We start from the raw sequence: 15,356 nt of genomic DNA, 5'->3' as shown, positions 1-15,356 counted from the left end.
AGAAGAGAAGACCTGCCTACGTGTCGGCCATATTAGGAAGGGTTCACATTCTCATCAACGGCAATGCATGGACATTGAAACTTAGTGGGAACTTGCTGATTTATCACCCTATTTTCATGAGTTTTATTTTTGGTCAACACCAAAGTGTGTGATATCAACACAGAACATTGCAACCAAGAAGCTCTAATCTATTTTTATCTGTGAAATGTTATTATGGAAGTAGATTAGTGCCACCAGGATTTTAATTTGAAATGTAAAGTGAAATAGTATTTCAATTTTAAATGTAAAGTGATCACATTTTCAATATAGTTGCATTTCAGTGTAACTTTTTAATTTTAACAATTCAACTGGCTACAATTCGCTGCCTGAAATTCACCGTCTGTGCCAGCAGGGTTACTTTAGGTCAGAACCGAACAGCCAGCCAATCCAGTTACGCTTTCTTAGTATGTGACATCACGTGACTAAGAAAGCGTAACGGCGATTGGCTGAGTGTCCTGCCTGGTGGCACAGACGGTGAATTTTAGACAGCGACTTGTAGCCGGTTTAATTTCAGATAGCGAATTGTATCAACTGTTGAAAATGTGATCACTTTACATCTCAAATTCAAGTCTTGTTTTCTGTGGCATTTCAAATTCAAATCCTATTTCACTTTACATTTCAAATTCAAACCCTGGTGGCACTAGTCTACCTCCATAGGTTATTCCCACTTCCCTTCTAGCGAATGGACAGCGTTGTAGGTGATATGTGTGCATCATAAAATGCCACTTTCCTTCCAGTCCACACACGGCACCTTCACGGCGTTGGCACCTTCGCCTCTCCTATCTTAGATTTACCAAAGACACCCATCACAAATGGGGCATGCCGTAAATACCTACTCATGTCCACGGAGACAGCCTGTCACACTTATATTCCATACTAAGCAGGACTTTAACCCACGCTGCTGGGACATTAATCAAGCGAGTGAACCCCTTTCCCATCACTCACTATGTAATAACTGTTGTGATTTAGGAGCTAGCGCGATAAGCTAACATAGCAAACTACACTTTTTTGTCAAAAAGCACAAACAAGATTTTCTCTATCATTTATCCTTTTCGGAGTTTTGGGAGGGCTGAAGCCTACCCAAGTTGACGTTGGGCAAAAGGGGACTTTACCATGTACTGGTCATTAGTCAGTTTCAGGGCACACAGAGAGCAACCACCGTCCGCACTCAGAATCGCACCATCACAGATTGGGAAATAACATTGCCTGCACAAAAGTCAAGAGATTAAACCACGTTACCATCAGTGACAAAAACACAAACCGATAGACTCAACTGCACAATGCCAGTCACAGAAGATCCAAATCAACTGGGTCAATACCAGATTAGAGTCCTGTGAAGCCAACAGGCAAGGGAGCAAAAAACAAAACAAAAAACTCAAATGAAATCCTACCAAAATAAAAGCAGTACCCACTGCTAAACACTGCTTTACAAAAGCAATCTTACTTTTTGATTGGCTTTGGCACTCTCGTGAGGATAAGCGGCTCAGAAAATGGATGGACTTCATTTCATAAGGACACGCGGTTTTGTAGGTCTCTGTGTGCTATAAACGGTCTTTTTGTCATATCATTTTCCGGTGCAACTTCTGCAGAATTACTGCACTATTTAAACACTTGCTGACTGTTTAATGATTGTCTGTGCTTTCAATATTTAGATAACTACATTTCTTAAAATTACATTTGGCTATATTGTCTTTTTTTCCCTCTAATATCAAAATATTGACTCGCGAGAGCCTGAATGAATCCCCACGGAAGTGTAGCAGAGTCAGATCACAATAGAAACGCTCTTCAGCTACGTCTGTACTCAAACTACATGTCCTCCATTCATTATTTAACCAAAAGAAGAACGTAATAATGGAAAATAGCTCATTGCTTATGACATATAACAAAGTGGTGCTCACATATATTGCCGCTGATGTGAAATGGATTGACGTTTTTCAGGGAAATATGCCATCAAATGCGTTTCTGTTAGGATTTCACTGGCTATGAATATTTGACACACTTTTGATTGTGACTGGAGAAGAAAATGAATTCATAAATGAAAAATCAGCGCGAAATATCCCCATCTGGCTGAGAAAAATATATATTTGTATTTTTGGTGTGTGTGCGTGTTATAGCTTCAGTGAATATTCTATGCTGTTGATCAAACAACCTTGCTGTTTATTGGCTTGGAGTAAAAGCAGAGTCACAAAGTGGTAGAAAAAAAAAAGTCAAGGGGTTCATAGTTCCGGTGTGCAGGGATCATCTTTTTCAGTTTAGTGAGATCCGAGCCTGCTATTCCCACGAGCGCCTCCCGCTTTGCTTGCCCAAATCCATCCCAACTTCTATACTACTTTAATGGAGAAATTAATAAATGATGGCGTTTCTCAAAAGCCATCATATCAGCGGCTTCGCTTCCAGCCACGCATTGCATGCAAGATGCCCCGGCACACTCAGGAGCTCCTGGAAGCTTGCGTGGCAGCTTTATTTGCAGAGGGTGAAAGGAGCCAATTATCACAACTGCAGAGAGGAACAGAAAAGCACACCAGAACCCTTTTCAGCCCTGTCTGATGACGACATTCAGTGACACTCCGCAATTAAATCTCCGCACAGGTAGTGCTTTCGACACGGTTTGTTAAAGTTAGCCTCGCCGGACACCAAACAACGCAGCCGTACACGAGTGTAGAGTCGAGCACTGTGGAGGGTTCTGCGAGTGGTTTTCGACTGTAGCAATCTAGATCGATTTGAATCACAGATGAACGGCAATGCAACGTTCCAGGTGTATCATAAAAATAAAGTTACAGCGGCCTGGGCAATCGCACTATGTTGTGAGGAGCACATTCAAAAATTAATTTGGAGCATGAAAACATTGTTTCACCACAAGAACGTCTGGGATCATAGTTTTGTTGTTTCAGCAAGTTGGCGTGTGTACAAAGCCAATCCCCAGGTGTGTGGTTGTGAGTCACCGACTGTAATTTGTGCACAATTGTCCAGTTCAGTCGCCTTTGGCCGCATCGCTCGGTGTACGGTGGGCCTGAGGGAGGTCGAGCTGGGTTAAGAGTTATACAGATCGAGTTAGGGACATGGCTGATATAGCGACAAAACACAGTTTTACAACCAGGCTGTATTCTGAACAAATGTTGTTAGGGCTAGGGTTCGTGTTAGGTTTTTGGGATATGTTGCACAATTATATTAAAACTACTCAACAGATTTTCCAAACACTTGAAAGTGTAAGGTTTTGGATATGACATATGAGTTAGTGTTGAATTTAAGGGATTATGTCAGTTGTGTGGTGATGGGATTAAGGTTAGGGTCCTGGTGAGGGTGTTTGGGTTCGTAGCAAAATGACATGAATACTACTACATATTTCAACAACACTTATTGGAGGGATTAGGGTTAGATATGAATATTTTTATATTAGGATTAGTCCCCATTAACGGTCAGTAAAGATCTAGAAAAACTCCAAATACCCAAAAGATATACGAACCTGAACGCAGGTGCAGACCTAATCACTTGGTTCTGAAAGAACTCTTGCAAAGTTGGTCAAAATAAGGAAGCGATCTTCGAAATTGAAACCAAATTGAAATAAATCAGTCTGGTACCGTTTAAAGAGATGACTTACAAAATACATCTTCGATTTAGAATACATGTAAAATTATTTTGTCAAAAATGTCAAGAAACCTGACTCGGAGGATGGGAACATGTTTGAAAACCTCTCAGTTGATCAGACCGGAGATGGTGAGCTGTACAGTACTTGAAAAAAGCTCCATAGATGAAACTTCTCCTGGGCACTGCCTTTGAGACACAGTTTTGTCTATTCATATTTCCAGCACTATGACATTCCAGTGTCGTTGGTTAAGATAGGACAGATGGTCCAGTTTCTGCAACAGGAGTTTGGCCTGGCAAGAATCTGCTACGTCAGCGGATCCAGTTAAATGGTGAATACAAATGATAGGTATTCGCACTAATCTGGAAAACTCATAACAAATACTTATGATTTACACACTTGATAAATACTTTACACTTTCAGAGCCACGCAGGACAATCAGAACCAGTGAGACAATATGTTTGGTTTGGCCTGCTGCCACACCACGTGTATAACAAACCTGGAGTACGCTGACATTCGAGAAACAAGCGCAACAGGACCAGGTGTCAGGGCGGGTCCACGCTCTGCGAAGGTTGATGAGGCAAGGGGAGCAGGAGGGTGAGGAACCACTAGTGTTGGGCGGCGCCCCAGCTTGGCAACCGTGAGCCTTTGATCTATGAGAGGATGGCTCTCATCAGCAGGTTGAGAAGGGGAGGGGAGGTGGGGTGGGTGGGTCTGCCTTTAACGGGGTCAAAGAGTGGAAGAATTTTTCATTGGGTTTGAGTGATGAGAGCGAAATGAAGGAATAGGGTGCAGGAACAACGCGTGATTGTTCCAACACACTTATAATCAAATACATGAAAGGGAAGGTCACTGCGCACGCTGTCCGGGCAACATGCCAACATCCAACATCATGAGATAATGGATGATCATTGATCTAATTGGTCGTGTCGTATACTGATTTACAAAACACATTCTCAATCAATCAAATCCGTTGTCCTGTGATTGACTGCTTATCAATCCAGGGTGAATCTCGCTTTTCTCCCCGAGTCCGCCAGGTCCTCGACCCTGAACAATACAAGCGGCACAAAAAGTGGCTGTCAGGATCTGTTGTCATACACGGATTAACAATTACAATTGGGTTTCGGCTTCTCGTCAACAAAGACAGCAAATGACCGAGAGGAGCTTTGTCCATCTTTATGTACAGTCTACTATCAGGAGCGTCACTGGACCCCCGTCCACCTGATAAATGGTCCCTACTAAGGCCACCATTGTTTATATATTGGAACAGCCACCTACTCTTTACAGCTGTCTTGTGGAGTCATACCGCTCCTTGGAAATTGCCATTTCCTGTATGACTACCTTGAATTTTGTCATATATAGTGTAATTATTTACAGGCTATAGGGACAAGCTTCTATCAGCTAGCCCATTGGATCAGGCTCACGCTCAGCTGTCGAGGCATTAGGTTCCAACCTAATTGTATGTCTTCAAGGTGCCTTAATGGTTACACTCAGGAAGCCATTAACATCCCTCAACTACACTTCTAATCTCACTGTATCCGATATGGTCTTATTCCGTCCACAGTACCGGCGCCTCCCATCCCTCCACACACGCGCAAGCATGTTGGCAACACTGCACCAAACTCAAACGCACACATTTTGCATTTAGAACAGGTTGCCCACTGCACAGCTTGAGAGTCCAGATACACCGAGCTTTACGACAATCCCTTTCTCACACATTGCTTCCGTCTCTACCGCTATTTACAGCACAGGAGCGTCACAGTCAAAAGAGAAGAGAATGTAACTTATCTTTTTTTTTCCTGGGATGAATGAGCATCGGAATCTCAAAATTCTCTGTTTCTAAGAAAGAATTGTCGCTTGAAAACAAATTTTTAGGTGACCAAAAGTTTTGAATAATGGTTTTTCTGTACCCTGCCTCCTGCCCGATGATAGCTGGGATAGCCTCCAGCACTCCAGCAAACTTTGTGAGGATAAGTGGCTCAAAAAATGGATGGTTGGATGATAGCTACTCTTTTTTTTTTAAATACATACACAATACTATTGCAAATGACTATCTTTATTTGGGCATTTGCTGTACCTTAGATTGAGAAGCTCGTGATTTAGAAACTTCCACCAGTGTCAATAGCGATCGAGACTTTTCCTAACATGATCTTGAAAAATTCGCCACCCTGCTTTCTCTGCTCTCTACCCCTCAAGAAGCCTCGCCTGCCTGTCGGACTTCTACTGGAATCTCCCACAATGTTGATTTTCATTGCCAAGCCGGTGTGATGGTCTGAGCGCTCCAGGTGCTGAAAAGTCTTCTTGTGATTAACGCGTATGCGCGTATATTTTGTAAACTTCCGGCCAGTCTGAAACGTCCGTGCTTCAACGTGTGTGTGTGTGTGAAATGTTTCAAGGATTGCCTATATAAGGACGAGAAAGACGGACAAGGAGGCTTCTTCTCACCGCTGCTCTGGGAAGCTACGCTGCTTGGAACACTGACGACACGGACGCTGGCTGCCTTTCGTATTTGGACCGGCTGGAACTTTCGTTAACTTGGAATACCCGCTGGGACGAACGTTTGCTTGTTTGGGAGCACTCGTTCAACATTGGTGACTATTGTGGCTCAACTACTCTGTTCTTGAACGCCCATTTTGTGTTAGCTATTTTATCCTGTTTGTGTTGTGTTAATGTGCGTGAGATTAAATTGTCAGAAACGCAATACAACTCCCTTGTCGCATTTTGCTGGTTTGAACAAAGGAGACGTTAGTCTAAATTTACACGTAACACGATGAACGTCTCAGAAAGACGAACACAACGAACGTATATGTGTATATCTTTTTTATCAACTTTTGTTTTCAGGTCAGATTAGGGTTAGGATATAATGTATGTTAGCTCCCTCTGTGTAGAAGAAGGAGGAGGAGGATTGAGAGCGGGGGATCTCCCATTAAGCGTCGGCTACATACCCAGAGTTCCCCTGTTCGTAACACATGTGCATTAATCGCAAGGAGACTTTTCAGCACAGGGGAGCGCTCAGACCGTCACATCGGCCAACCATCAGCTGGTAGCCATTGCTGGATACGCATCTCCTGATATGGTTCTTTACAAGGATCTTCGGGTATTACAGAAAGCATGAATAGAGACACGTAAAGAGGCCAAGGGGAGGGCTCAGAGTGAACCCAAGCATCCAAACAGCAGCGGAGAACGCATTACTATGCTGAACCCAGGAGAGTGAAGTCTGTATTGTGTAATGCCATCCATTCTAAAAATAGCAGCAGATATTTCTGACAGCATGTTTTATGTGTCAGCCTGAGCGAAAGACGAGCATGTGAGTGGGCGGGTTCGGCGAGAGAACATCTCCCCAGGGGGATTAGACTGAGTAATGATCAACTACTCCACCTGCAGAAAACTCCTAATCGTTCACTTGTGTTGAAACACAAGATGGTGCGAACAGAGTTTGAGGCTAGACCAGAGTTGCTACTGGAAGGAGGCCACGGCGATGTACGTAAGCACGCACATACACCTCGCATTCGCCGGGCCGACCTGCCCCACTGTGGCTCCGCTCTTCTGGAGCAAACGCTAAACGGAGCCAAGGGCACCTCCAGGACTGCTTGAGCCAGCTATTCCTCCCGAATCCGCCTTCCTCAATGACCACATCGCTTGACATTCACACACATAAAACACACAAAGCTCAGCCCAGCTGCACGACTGCCCCGAGAGGACGGGAATAATGTCGCCGCTGCACAGCGGTCACCGGAATGCATGATTAGGCTCGCCTCGCAGGGCAGCTGGCTCTACAGATTATGACCTTGGGGTAGTGGGCAGTTTGGAAAGCTTGGCTAACTTTTGTAAACCAGCCAAATAAACAACCGAGGGGAACCAGACCACTTTGTCCAGCAAAATCATGGGATTGGTTAGGGCACAGGTGTCAAACTCAAAGCCCGGGGGCCAGATCTGACCCGCCACATGATTTGTGGCCTGCGAAGGCAAATCATGTGCTTGAACTGCCATGATTCTTGCTCAAATCTGTACCAAAAAAAAAATGGAACCTCCATCCATCCATCCATCCATCCATCCATCCATTTTCTTTACCGCTTATCCTCACGAGGGTCGCGGGGAGTGATGGAGCCAATCCCAGCTGTCAACGGGCAGTAGGCAGGGTACACCCTGAACTGGTTGCCAGCCATTCGCGGAAAAATGCAACTTGTCATATGGAATAAACATTTTCAATCATGTTTAAGTTGCCGAATACCTTATTACAGTACACTAACTTGAACAACAGTTTACAAAGTATTAGCCTTGATTTTTAGTTCAAAAGTAGTCATTTGTTGTTTATATAATAAAATGAGGTGGTGATTCAATAACTCTGTGATGACGGTTATATTGCCCCTCTGAGGATACCCATGACTACAATGTGGCACACGACAAAAATGAGTCTGACACTCCTGGGTTAGGCCATCGGTTCATTGCTCCACCGCAACTTTTTAGGGGGAGGCACACTGGTGGCGAATATCTGTATTTTAAAACTATAGAATGGGATTTGAAGCTGTCACCCTCAAGTCAGAATGAATTGCAGTTCTTCGCCGGGGATAAATCAGGAAGTTAGTTTCTCATCACGAGCGTAGATTGTTGACGAACAACATGTGTTAACACAGCACGACAAAGGACGGGTTTAGCGGTGTTCGCATTGGGGAACTCAAGCGAGGCAGACAGCGTAATCGTTGAAAAAAGCCAATATGAGCTGCGCCGTGCTCTATTTTGGCTGCGGCTCCTTTCCAAAACAATTAAAAACCATTAGGAGAGCATCAATTTGGAGCCGCAGTGAATCAACACAAAGGACATGACACGTTCCTTTAAAAGCTTCCAAAAAAAATGAAAAAACACTCCCACCTTCATTTCTTTATTGGCAGGATTTTGCTAATAACTGATTAAAAACACAACATCCCTACCTAAGAATTATCTTTTCCAAACACAATGTATGTCTTCCTCGCATAAGCGGAATGATGGAGTGTTGGCAGAACACACACACACACGTTGTGCTGTTTTATTATAAATTCTCTCTTCCCTACTGCAGCACTTCGGTGTGAATACCATCAGGGACACACACACACACACACACAGACTTTGAGATGCAACTACAGAGGAGCCTTGACAAGAGCAGAAAGGATGCGCTTGTGATGTTTGCACCTTGAATGAGTTTGGTCCGCACGATTGAAGCCAGAGCCGAGTTAATAATAATGTGTAGTGTGGGGGGAAGGGCGGCTGGGTGTGGCTCCTGTGCTTTGAGACGCATACCTCGATGGGGAATGGCACGCGGGAGGGGGATGGTGGGGGGTAGTGCTAACGATGGGATGATTTTGTATCACCTAGCACCGGGACGTGGCGGGAGGGGGTGCGTGGCGTAGCCTGAGGGCTTTCACCGTGACGCCCATCCCCAAGGTCCAGCTCCGTTGCCCTGACAGCTACTTGAAAAAGCATCAGCAGGGGCGTGCTCAATAACCGCACCCCCACCACCACTTATGCTCGCTGCATTTCACTTACAGATGCAAAAACAAAGCAAAAAGCTAAGCCTGCATGATACAATGTACAAGACAATATATTAACGGATATTTCTCATTATGATCCAGTGAAGTTCTACACCATCAAAACAATGAATATACAGCAGCACCGAGAGATACAAGTTTAATTTGCTCCATTAATTTATTCATACCCCCACCCACCTTAAAAATACATTTAGTAATGTGTTTTCAACACATATAGCACTTAATAATAATAATAATAATAAATAAAAACATACAATGACGTGAACAATTTTTGCCACATTTTTTTTTTGCGTCAGTTCAGTGCCGCTCCTTCTAATATGCCTGCCTTGGCAGCACGGGGGCCTGTGCTTAAATATTGTACATCACAATATAGTCATTCATTTGAATAAACGACGCTGAACCATAAATTCTGCCTTTTTTTGTTCTCCTAAATAAATCCCTCAGCTCTAATACAAAGTTGATACTTTTAACCGCTTAGTCATGGCGTCGGATCTTTGAGCAACGTTCGGGTGTTCCTGCTGTGACCTTCGTGTAATACGCCATATCTTCAAATAATGGAATCCGTCACGCCTTGATAAAATGCTGGGTGCTTCATCCCCATGAATGGAACGAAACTCAAACCAAACACGGGGTGGAGGGGGTTGCCCCCCTGCCTTAATAAACGCCTTACACCAAATAAAAACACGATACTTTCTTTTCAGGAGGAAAGGAACGAATCTTGTCATCCAGCGATAATACACGCTGTGCCTTAATCAACTTCCTTGTGGTTCATGAATATCAGTGAAATTAAACTCAAATGGAACATCAAAACGATCATTGAAAGTCTTACCCCAAATAAACTTCAAATCATCTCCCTAATTAAGAAAAGCTACAGGATATCTTTAATCTTCTTTAATAAACTGTCACCCAATCAATTTCTGGGTGCTTCAGCCAACATGAATGGAAAAAAACAGCAAATGGAACATTTCCTGTTTTCCATCCACCCCAAACACACACTTTACACCTCATAAACACCAGATACTCTGCAATGGGTTGTTTTCACGTGGGGGCTGCCTCGAACGGCGGCCATTTTCGATCCCTGAGCTCCCATTACGCATACATAGGAAAGGTGGACGACATTATGTTTCCAATTGCATTTATTGAAGACGCGACTGACAGCACGTCAAGCCCAGACTGACTATTAGACTACCTGGCATACACACATCATGGGACTCGGGACTGTGTCACAAAGGTGCAGTATTGTGCCCTTGATTTTTTACTCTATGTGACAGAAATCACGAAGGACGAGCAAATACCTGTATGCTAACACGGAACACGAAAGGCAGTGGAATATCATTTTTTTTTTTCAATATCGGGTGAATATCCATTTATTCCATTGTTTTTCAAAAAGTAAATCCTGTATATTAGTTCACCACAAGCAAAGCAAAATGTTTATTATTTGTTTAAAATTTAATGACAATGGCAGAAAGACAAAATAACAAATCAAGTATTTCACAAAATTCTCGATTCTTTCATGTGACTAACAAAAAACGATCGAAACTGTAATGTTGGGCTTCTGAAAAGAGTATCGATTAAGCTTGTTAGCTTAGCTCGGCGACACATCAGGACGATGGAGGTTGAGACCGGATAGCGTGATAGCAACGTCGGGCAATCGTCCACAAGGCCATGTCTCCGTGAAGCACAGAGCCGCAGAACGTCCAAAGTCTTTCGTCGGAAGCGTTAGACGATGTCCCTGCTTTGAAGAGCGCGCCGACTAGCAACTCTGGAAAAAGCTTCAGCGAATTGCCGAGAGTTGTCGAAAAAATGTCAGAAGAAGGCTCTCTGATGGTTAGCGAGTCCTCTCTTGTGCACTTGAGTCTTGTACCCGCGTCAGGTAGAGAGGTTAAATGGCGGCGCGCAGTGGTTTGTGGGTAATTCAGCAAAAAATGTGACGTCGGTGAAAACACCCCATTGAGTAAAGAGACACCTTGTCCTGTCTTTGCCTCCTTCTGCCTCCGGTCAGAACACGGCGCTATTCGCCCTCCTTGGGGGCAGATAGCCGTCAGCAGCCGAAAGGCACAGCCACGGAAATGTTCTGCCTGCAATCTAATGAGCGCGGGAATGTCACCGTGGGCCGCAAACATCCATACATGTTGAATCGGCACAGCTGCCAGACGGCGCTTCCCCCCCTTGCCTCCCCACCCTCGCCTGCTTTCTTCCTCCTTTACGTCCCGTCCCGCTTGCTCGCTCGCTCGGCGCGTCTATTTCCATCACAAACACAAAACGCAGGCCTCTCCCCCACCTCGCACCCTTAAACTCAACGCAGAGGTCCCAAATGTCTGCTCCAAATAAAAATTTCTCTTTTTCATACCTGGGTGCGTGCATTTTGAGTGCAAGGAGATGCACAGAAATTGCGAATTAGCCCTCCAAAATAAGCAAATGTAATGAGAGATAGCAGCAGCTTTCTTTTTGCATCCAAAGCACCCTCGCTACCTACATGGATCGAGCACTTGTGACGACTGTTTTCAGTCTCAAAAGAGGACATCAAACGCGCCGGCTTCACAGAGGCCGCTGGGGCCGCTCGCTTGCTCGGCGGCTGCAGATTAGAAGATATCAGGAGCGAGACAGCAGACAAAATGACTGTCCCGAAACAACAGTCTCACTTTAAGCCGCCTGCGTGGAGATCTTTCTAGCGAACGCTGCCATGCCTCTGAAAGCTTTTTAAAAAAATCATAATGTTCGGCTTCTGCTTTTGGCTGCATTTTTGACAGATAGGTTTGTCCTCTCTCGTGATGGCTCTCTCAAGAGTCTCATTTAGATCAACTAAGGAGGTTTTCGTCAGCATTAGTCTTTATATCCTGTCAACATCCATTTATTTTCTTCGCCGCTTATCCTCAAGAGTCGCAGGGAGTGCTGGAGCCTATCCCAGCTGTCAACGGGCAGGAAGCGGGGTACACCCTGAACTGGTTGACAGCCAATCGCAGGGCACATGGAGACAAACAGCCAGACTCACAATCACACCGAGGGGCAATTTTGTGTCCAATAAATGTTGCATGTTTTTGGGATGTGGGAGGAAACCGGAGTGGCCGGAGGAAACCAACGCAAGCACGGGGAGAACATGCAAACTCCACACAGGAGGGTCCAGGATTGAACCCGGGACCTCAGAACTTTACCAGCTGAGCCACCGTGCCGCCCATCCCAAAAACATGCAACATTAATTGGAGACTCTAAATTGCCCCTAGGTGTGATTGTGAGTGCGGCTGTTTTTTGTCTCCATGTGCCCTGCGAGTGGCTGCCATCCGGTGCAGGGTGTCCCCTGCCTCCTACCCGATAACAACTGGGATTGGCTCCAGCACTCCCCACGACCCTTGTGAGGATAAGCGGCTAAGAAAATGGACGGATGGATGGATGGATGATCTGGATGGGAAATCTGGAGCCACGATATTTCAGAATATTCTATATCTATCAGAAGGCACATGCATGGATTTAAATGCTGATGTTTTGGCCTTTGTCCAGGTTTTGACCTTAAAATTAAGACTTTCGAAATCTCTTCAGCATTTTTTGGTCTCCTGGGCCCGTGCATAAATGTACGTCGCATATGGCACCAGATTAACAAAGAGCCGATATCGGCAACCAAGTTAGTTGATGCTTGCTTTGCTTTGGATTCCAACGTATCGTGTAAAGAATCAAAGATTTCAAGATTCAATCCTATTCCCGTTTGTAAATACAATTTCAAACAGATGAATGTTCAGTTTTGAAAACAAAGAAAAGAAAGCAATGTTACTGAGTTGCCTTGAACAAGATTTGCTGTCTATTTCAAATCTAGATAGTTAATTTCCCTCCTCTGTGCGCTTCCTTTGGACTGGCGCAAACACAGTTGGGTTCCAAATGAATCACATTCTGGTCACGATATGAAAAAAAATGTATGCTAAATAAAATCAGCAGTCCATAAATCAAGCCTCTTTCCGATTTTTTTTTTTTTTTAATTTTGCTGTGCTCTGAATCGTGCTTCAAGTAACTGAACCGGGCCGCGCAGTTCACTTGTGGTTAGCACGTCTGCCTCACAGTCGAGGGGCACTAAGTTTGAATCCCTGTATGTGCTCCCTTTTTTTAGTTTTCTCCCCCCTACACTTGAAAAATATGCCCTTTAGGGTAAATTGAAGACTTTAAATTGTCCATAGGTGTGGATGTGAGGCTGAATCTTCGTATTGTATGTGTTTGTGTGCCCATCTGACTTGAGCTCCTAGTGAGGATGAATAGGGCCGAAGCAAAATTTTGACTAGAAAGAAATAAGTACAGTGCTGCCTTGTAATCCGTTCCGTGGTTATGCTTGGACCACAAAATACTGGCACGTCAAATCTTCTTTTGCCCATTGTAACTAACGGCAATGCCGCTAACCCGTTCCACCCCCACATTGTGGTCTTTCTGGTCTGTATGGTTTGACCACTGGGAGGTCAGTAAAATCCAGACAGAATACACAGAGTACAAACCAAGCAGGTGGTCACAACTGCTTAGTAGGCCGTCGCAATATTGGTAATTTAAAATGAAGAATATATGACTGTATTGTTAGCTGTGTTGCTGCACGTTTATGTTCAAATGTGTGTTGCTTAGGCGGCACGGGGGCTCGGCTGGTAAAGCGTTGGCCTCACAGTTCTGAGGACCCGGGTTCGGTCCCGGCCACCCCTGTGTGGAATTCGCATGTTCTCCCCGTGCCTACGTGGGTTTCCTCTGGGCACTCCGGTTTCCTCCCACATTCTAAATACATGCAACATTATTCGGACACTCTAAATTGCCCCTAAGTGTGATTGTGAGTGCGGCTGTTTGTATCGATGTACCAGTTCAGGGTGTACCCCGCCTCCTGCCCGTTGACGGCTGGGATAGGCTCCAGCGCTCCCTGCGACCCTTGTGAGGATAAGCGGCAAAGAAAATGGATGGACGACTGGCATGTTTGTTGCTTAAAGGATTGCAACTAGTGTAACATTGATACTAGTTTTGTTAGCTCCTCTATAACGTTTTGTTTTAACTGTTAACATTCAGCTAACAAACTTTTGTATAAGAAGAAGTGAAACGTGTAATTTTCATTTTAGTCCGACAGTAATGTTAAACTGAGAGGGCCATTAATAACTCATTTACCATGCATGGCCTCATTTTGTCTTTTTTTTTAATGCTACAAGTGTATTGGGGGTAAAATGTCATCCCTCCTTGTGATGGTACCACTGTCAAAATGCTTCAACTTTCATGGTGGTCCACATTCTCTGCGTGGTCTGAAAGGACTTCCTGTCAGACTTGACAACTCCACTAAACGACCTGAGCAGCAAAACTTGCAAAAGTAAACGATACACATCTTTCAACAACTGCTCAGACAGCACACCTTCTGCACATCACCATCCACTTCTGGGTGAGTTCTAATGGAGACTGGATGGATGCACGTTCCCCACCCGAACTCCAAATAATCCACATATTGGGGCGTGACATCAGGGCAAACCAAATAAAGGACAGCAATTGTATTTATAAAAAATAAAAACAAAAAAGGCAGTTCCTCGAGTTCGTGTGGCCTTGCCATACCTTGGAAGCGGAACGCTCTTGACTCTCTGTGAAAGCCTTGGACCTGAGTAACTCCATCAAATCCATCTCTGGGCATGAGTTCATCCAACACGCTGATGCGCAGAGCTGGGTCGATCCCGAAACCTTGCACTGACATGCAGAAATACAAACATTCATTGTTAATGGTGGTGAGAAAGGGGGCCGGGGGGGGGGGGGGGTCCTTGATTCTGAAAGGTCCTGCTTGACAAATGCATGAAAACAACAGATAAATTAATTATGTGAGGCAACATGGATGGATCGACGATGGCAATCTCCTCACCTGAACAAGCGCAGAATACGCAGGCAACCAGAAATATCTGTAACAATCCCATGGTGAATGTATTTTCAAAAAGAAAAATTAGTCCATATTTTTGTCCACTTCTGATAGATAGAGTGCGATGGCCGGAATATTAGAAATCCAGGATGCTGAGCGGGGGCATTATCCAAACTTTACATCCCCGAGCAATGAGGAGGCGTTTAAAAAAAAAATAAATAGCAAAGATGAAAGTCCAATGTTGTTATTATTACTCCATGTAGGGTGCGAGGAGCGCCGTCCGCGGCGGGCACAGGTGGATGCGCGGAGGACGCACAAAGGGAAATGTGACGCTGCCTTCACCAGCTCAACAGACGGTCATCCTGCCGCGGCGCTG

General features: G+C 44.6%; 1 protein-coding gene and 1 long non-coding RNA gene across 2 annotated transcripts in view; one reads left to right on the top strand and one right to left on the bottom strand.

Annotated features, from left to right (window-relative positions):
- nell2a (neural EGFL like 2a) overlaps window positions 1-15,325 on the bottom strand; it is a 109,504-nt gene extending 94,179 nt beyond the window's left edge. The window contains exons 1-2 of the mRNA XM_061822997.1: window positions 14,987-15,325; window positions 14,689-14,817 (exon numbers count right to left, since the gene is read on the bottom strand). Coding sequence (XP_061678981.1) covers window positions 14,689-14,817; window positions 14,987-15,038 — 181 coding nt within the window. The 5' untranslated portion in view covers window positions 15,039-15,325. The remainder of the gene's footprint in view (window positions 1-14,688; window positions 14,818-14,986) is intronic.
- The window catches only part of LOC133502329 (uncharacterized), a 39,358-nt gene that overhangs the window by 21,518 nt on the left and 2,484 nt on the right, over window positions 1-15,356 (top strand). The window lies entirely within an intron of this gene.

This window comes from Syngnathoides biaculeatus, chromosome 6, assembly GCF_019802595.1.
Source record: "Syngnathoides biaculeatus isolate LvHL_M chromosome 6, ASM1980259v1, whole genome shotgun sequence".
Lineage (NCBI taxonomy): Eukaryota > Metazoa > Chordata > Actinopteri > Syngnathiformes > Syngnathidae > Syngnathoides > Syngnathoides biaculeatus.
Note: the sequence above shows the minus strand (reverse complement) of the source record. Positions and strands in the feature narration are given on the sequence as shown.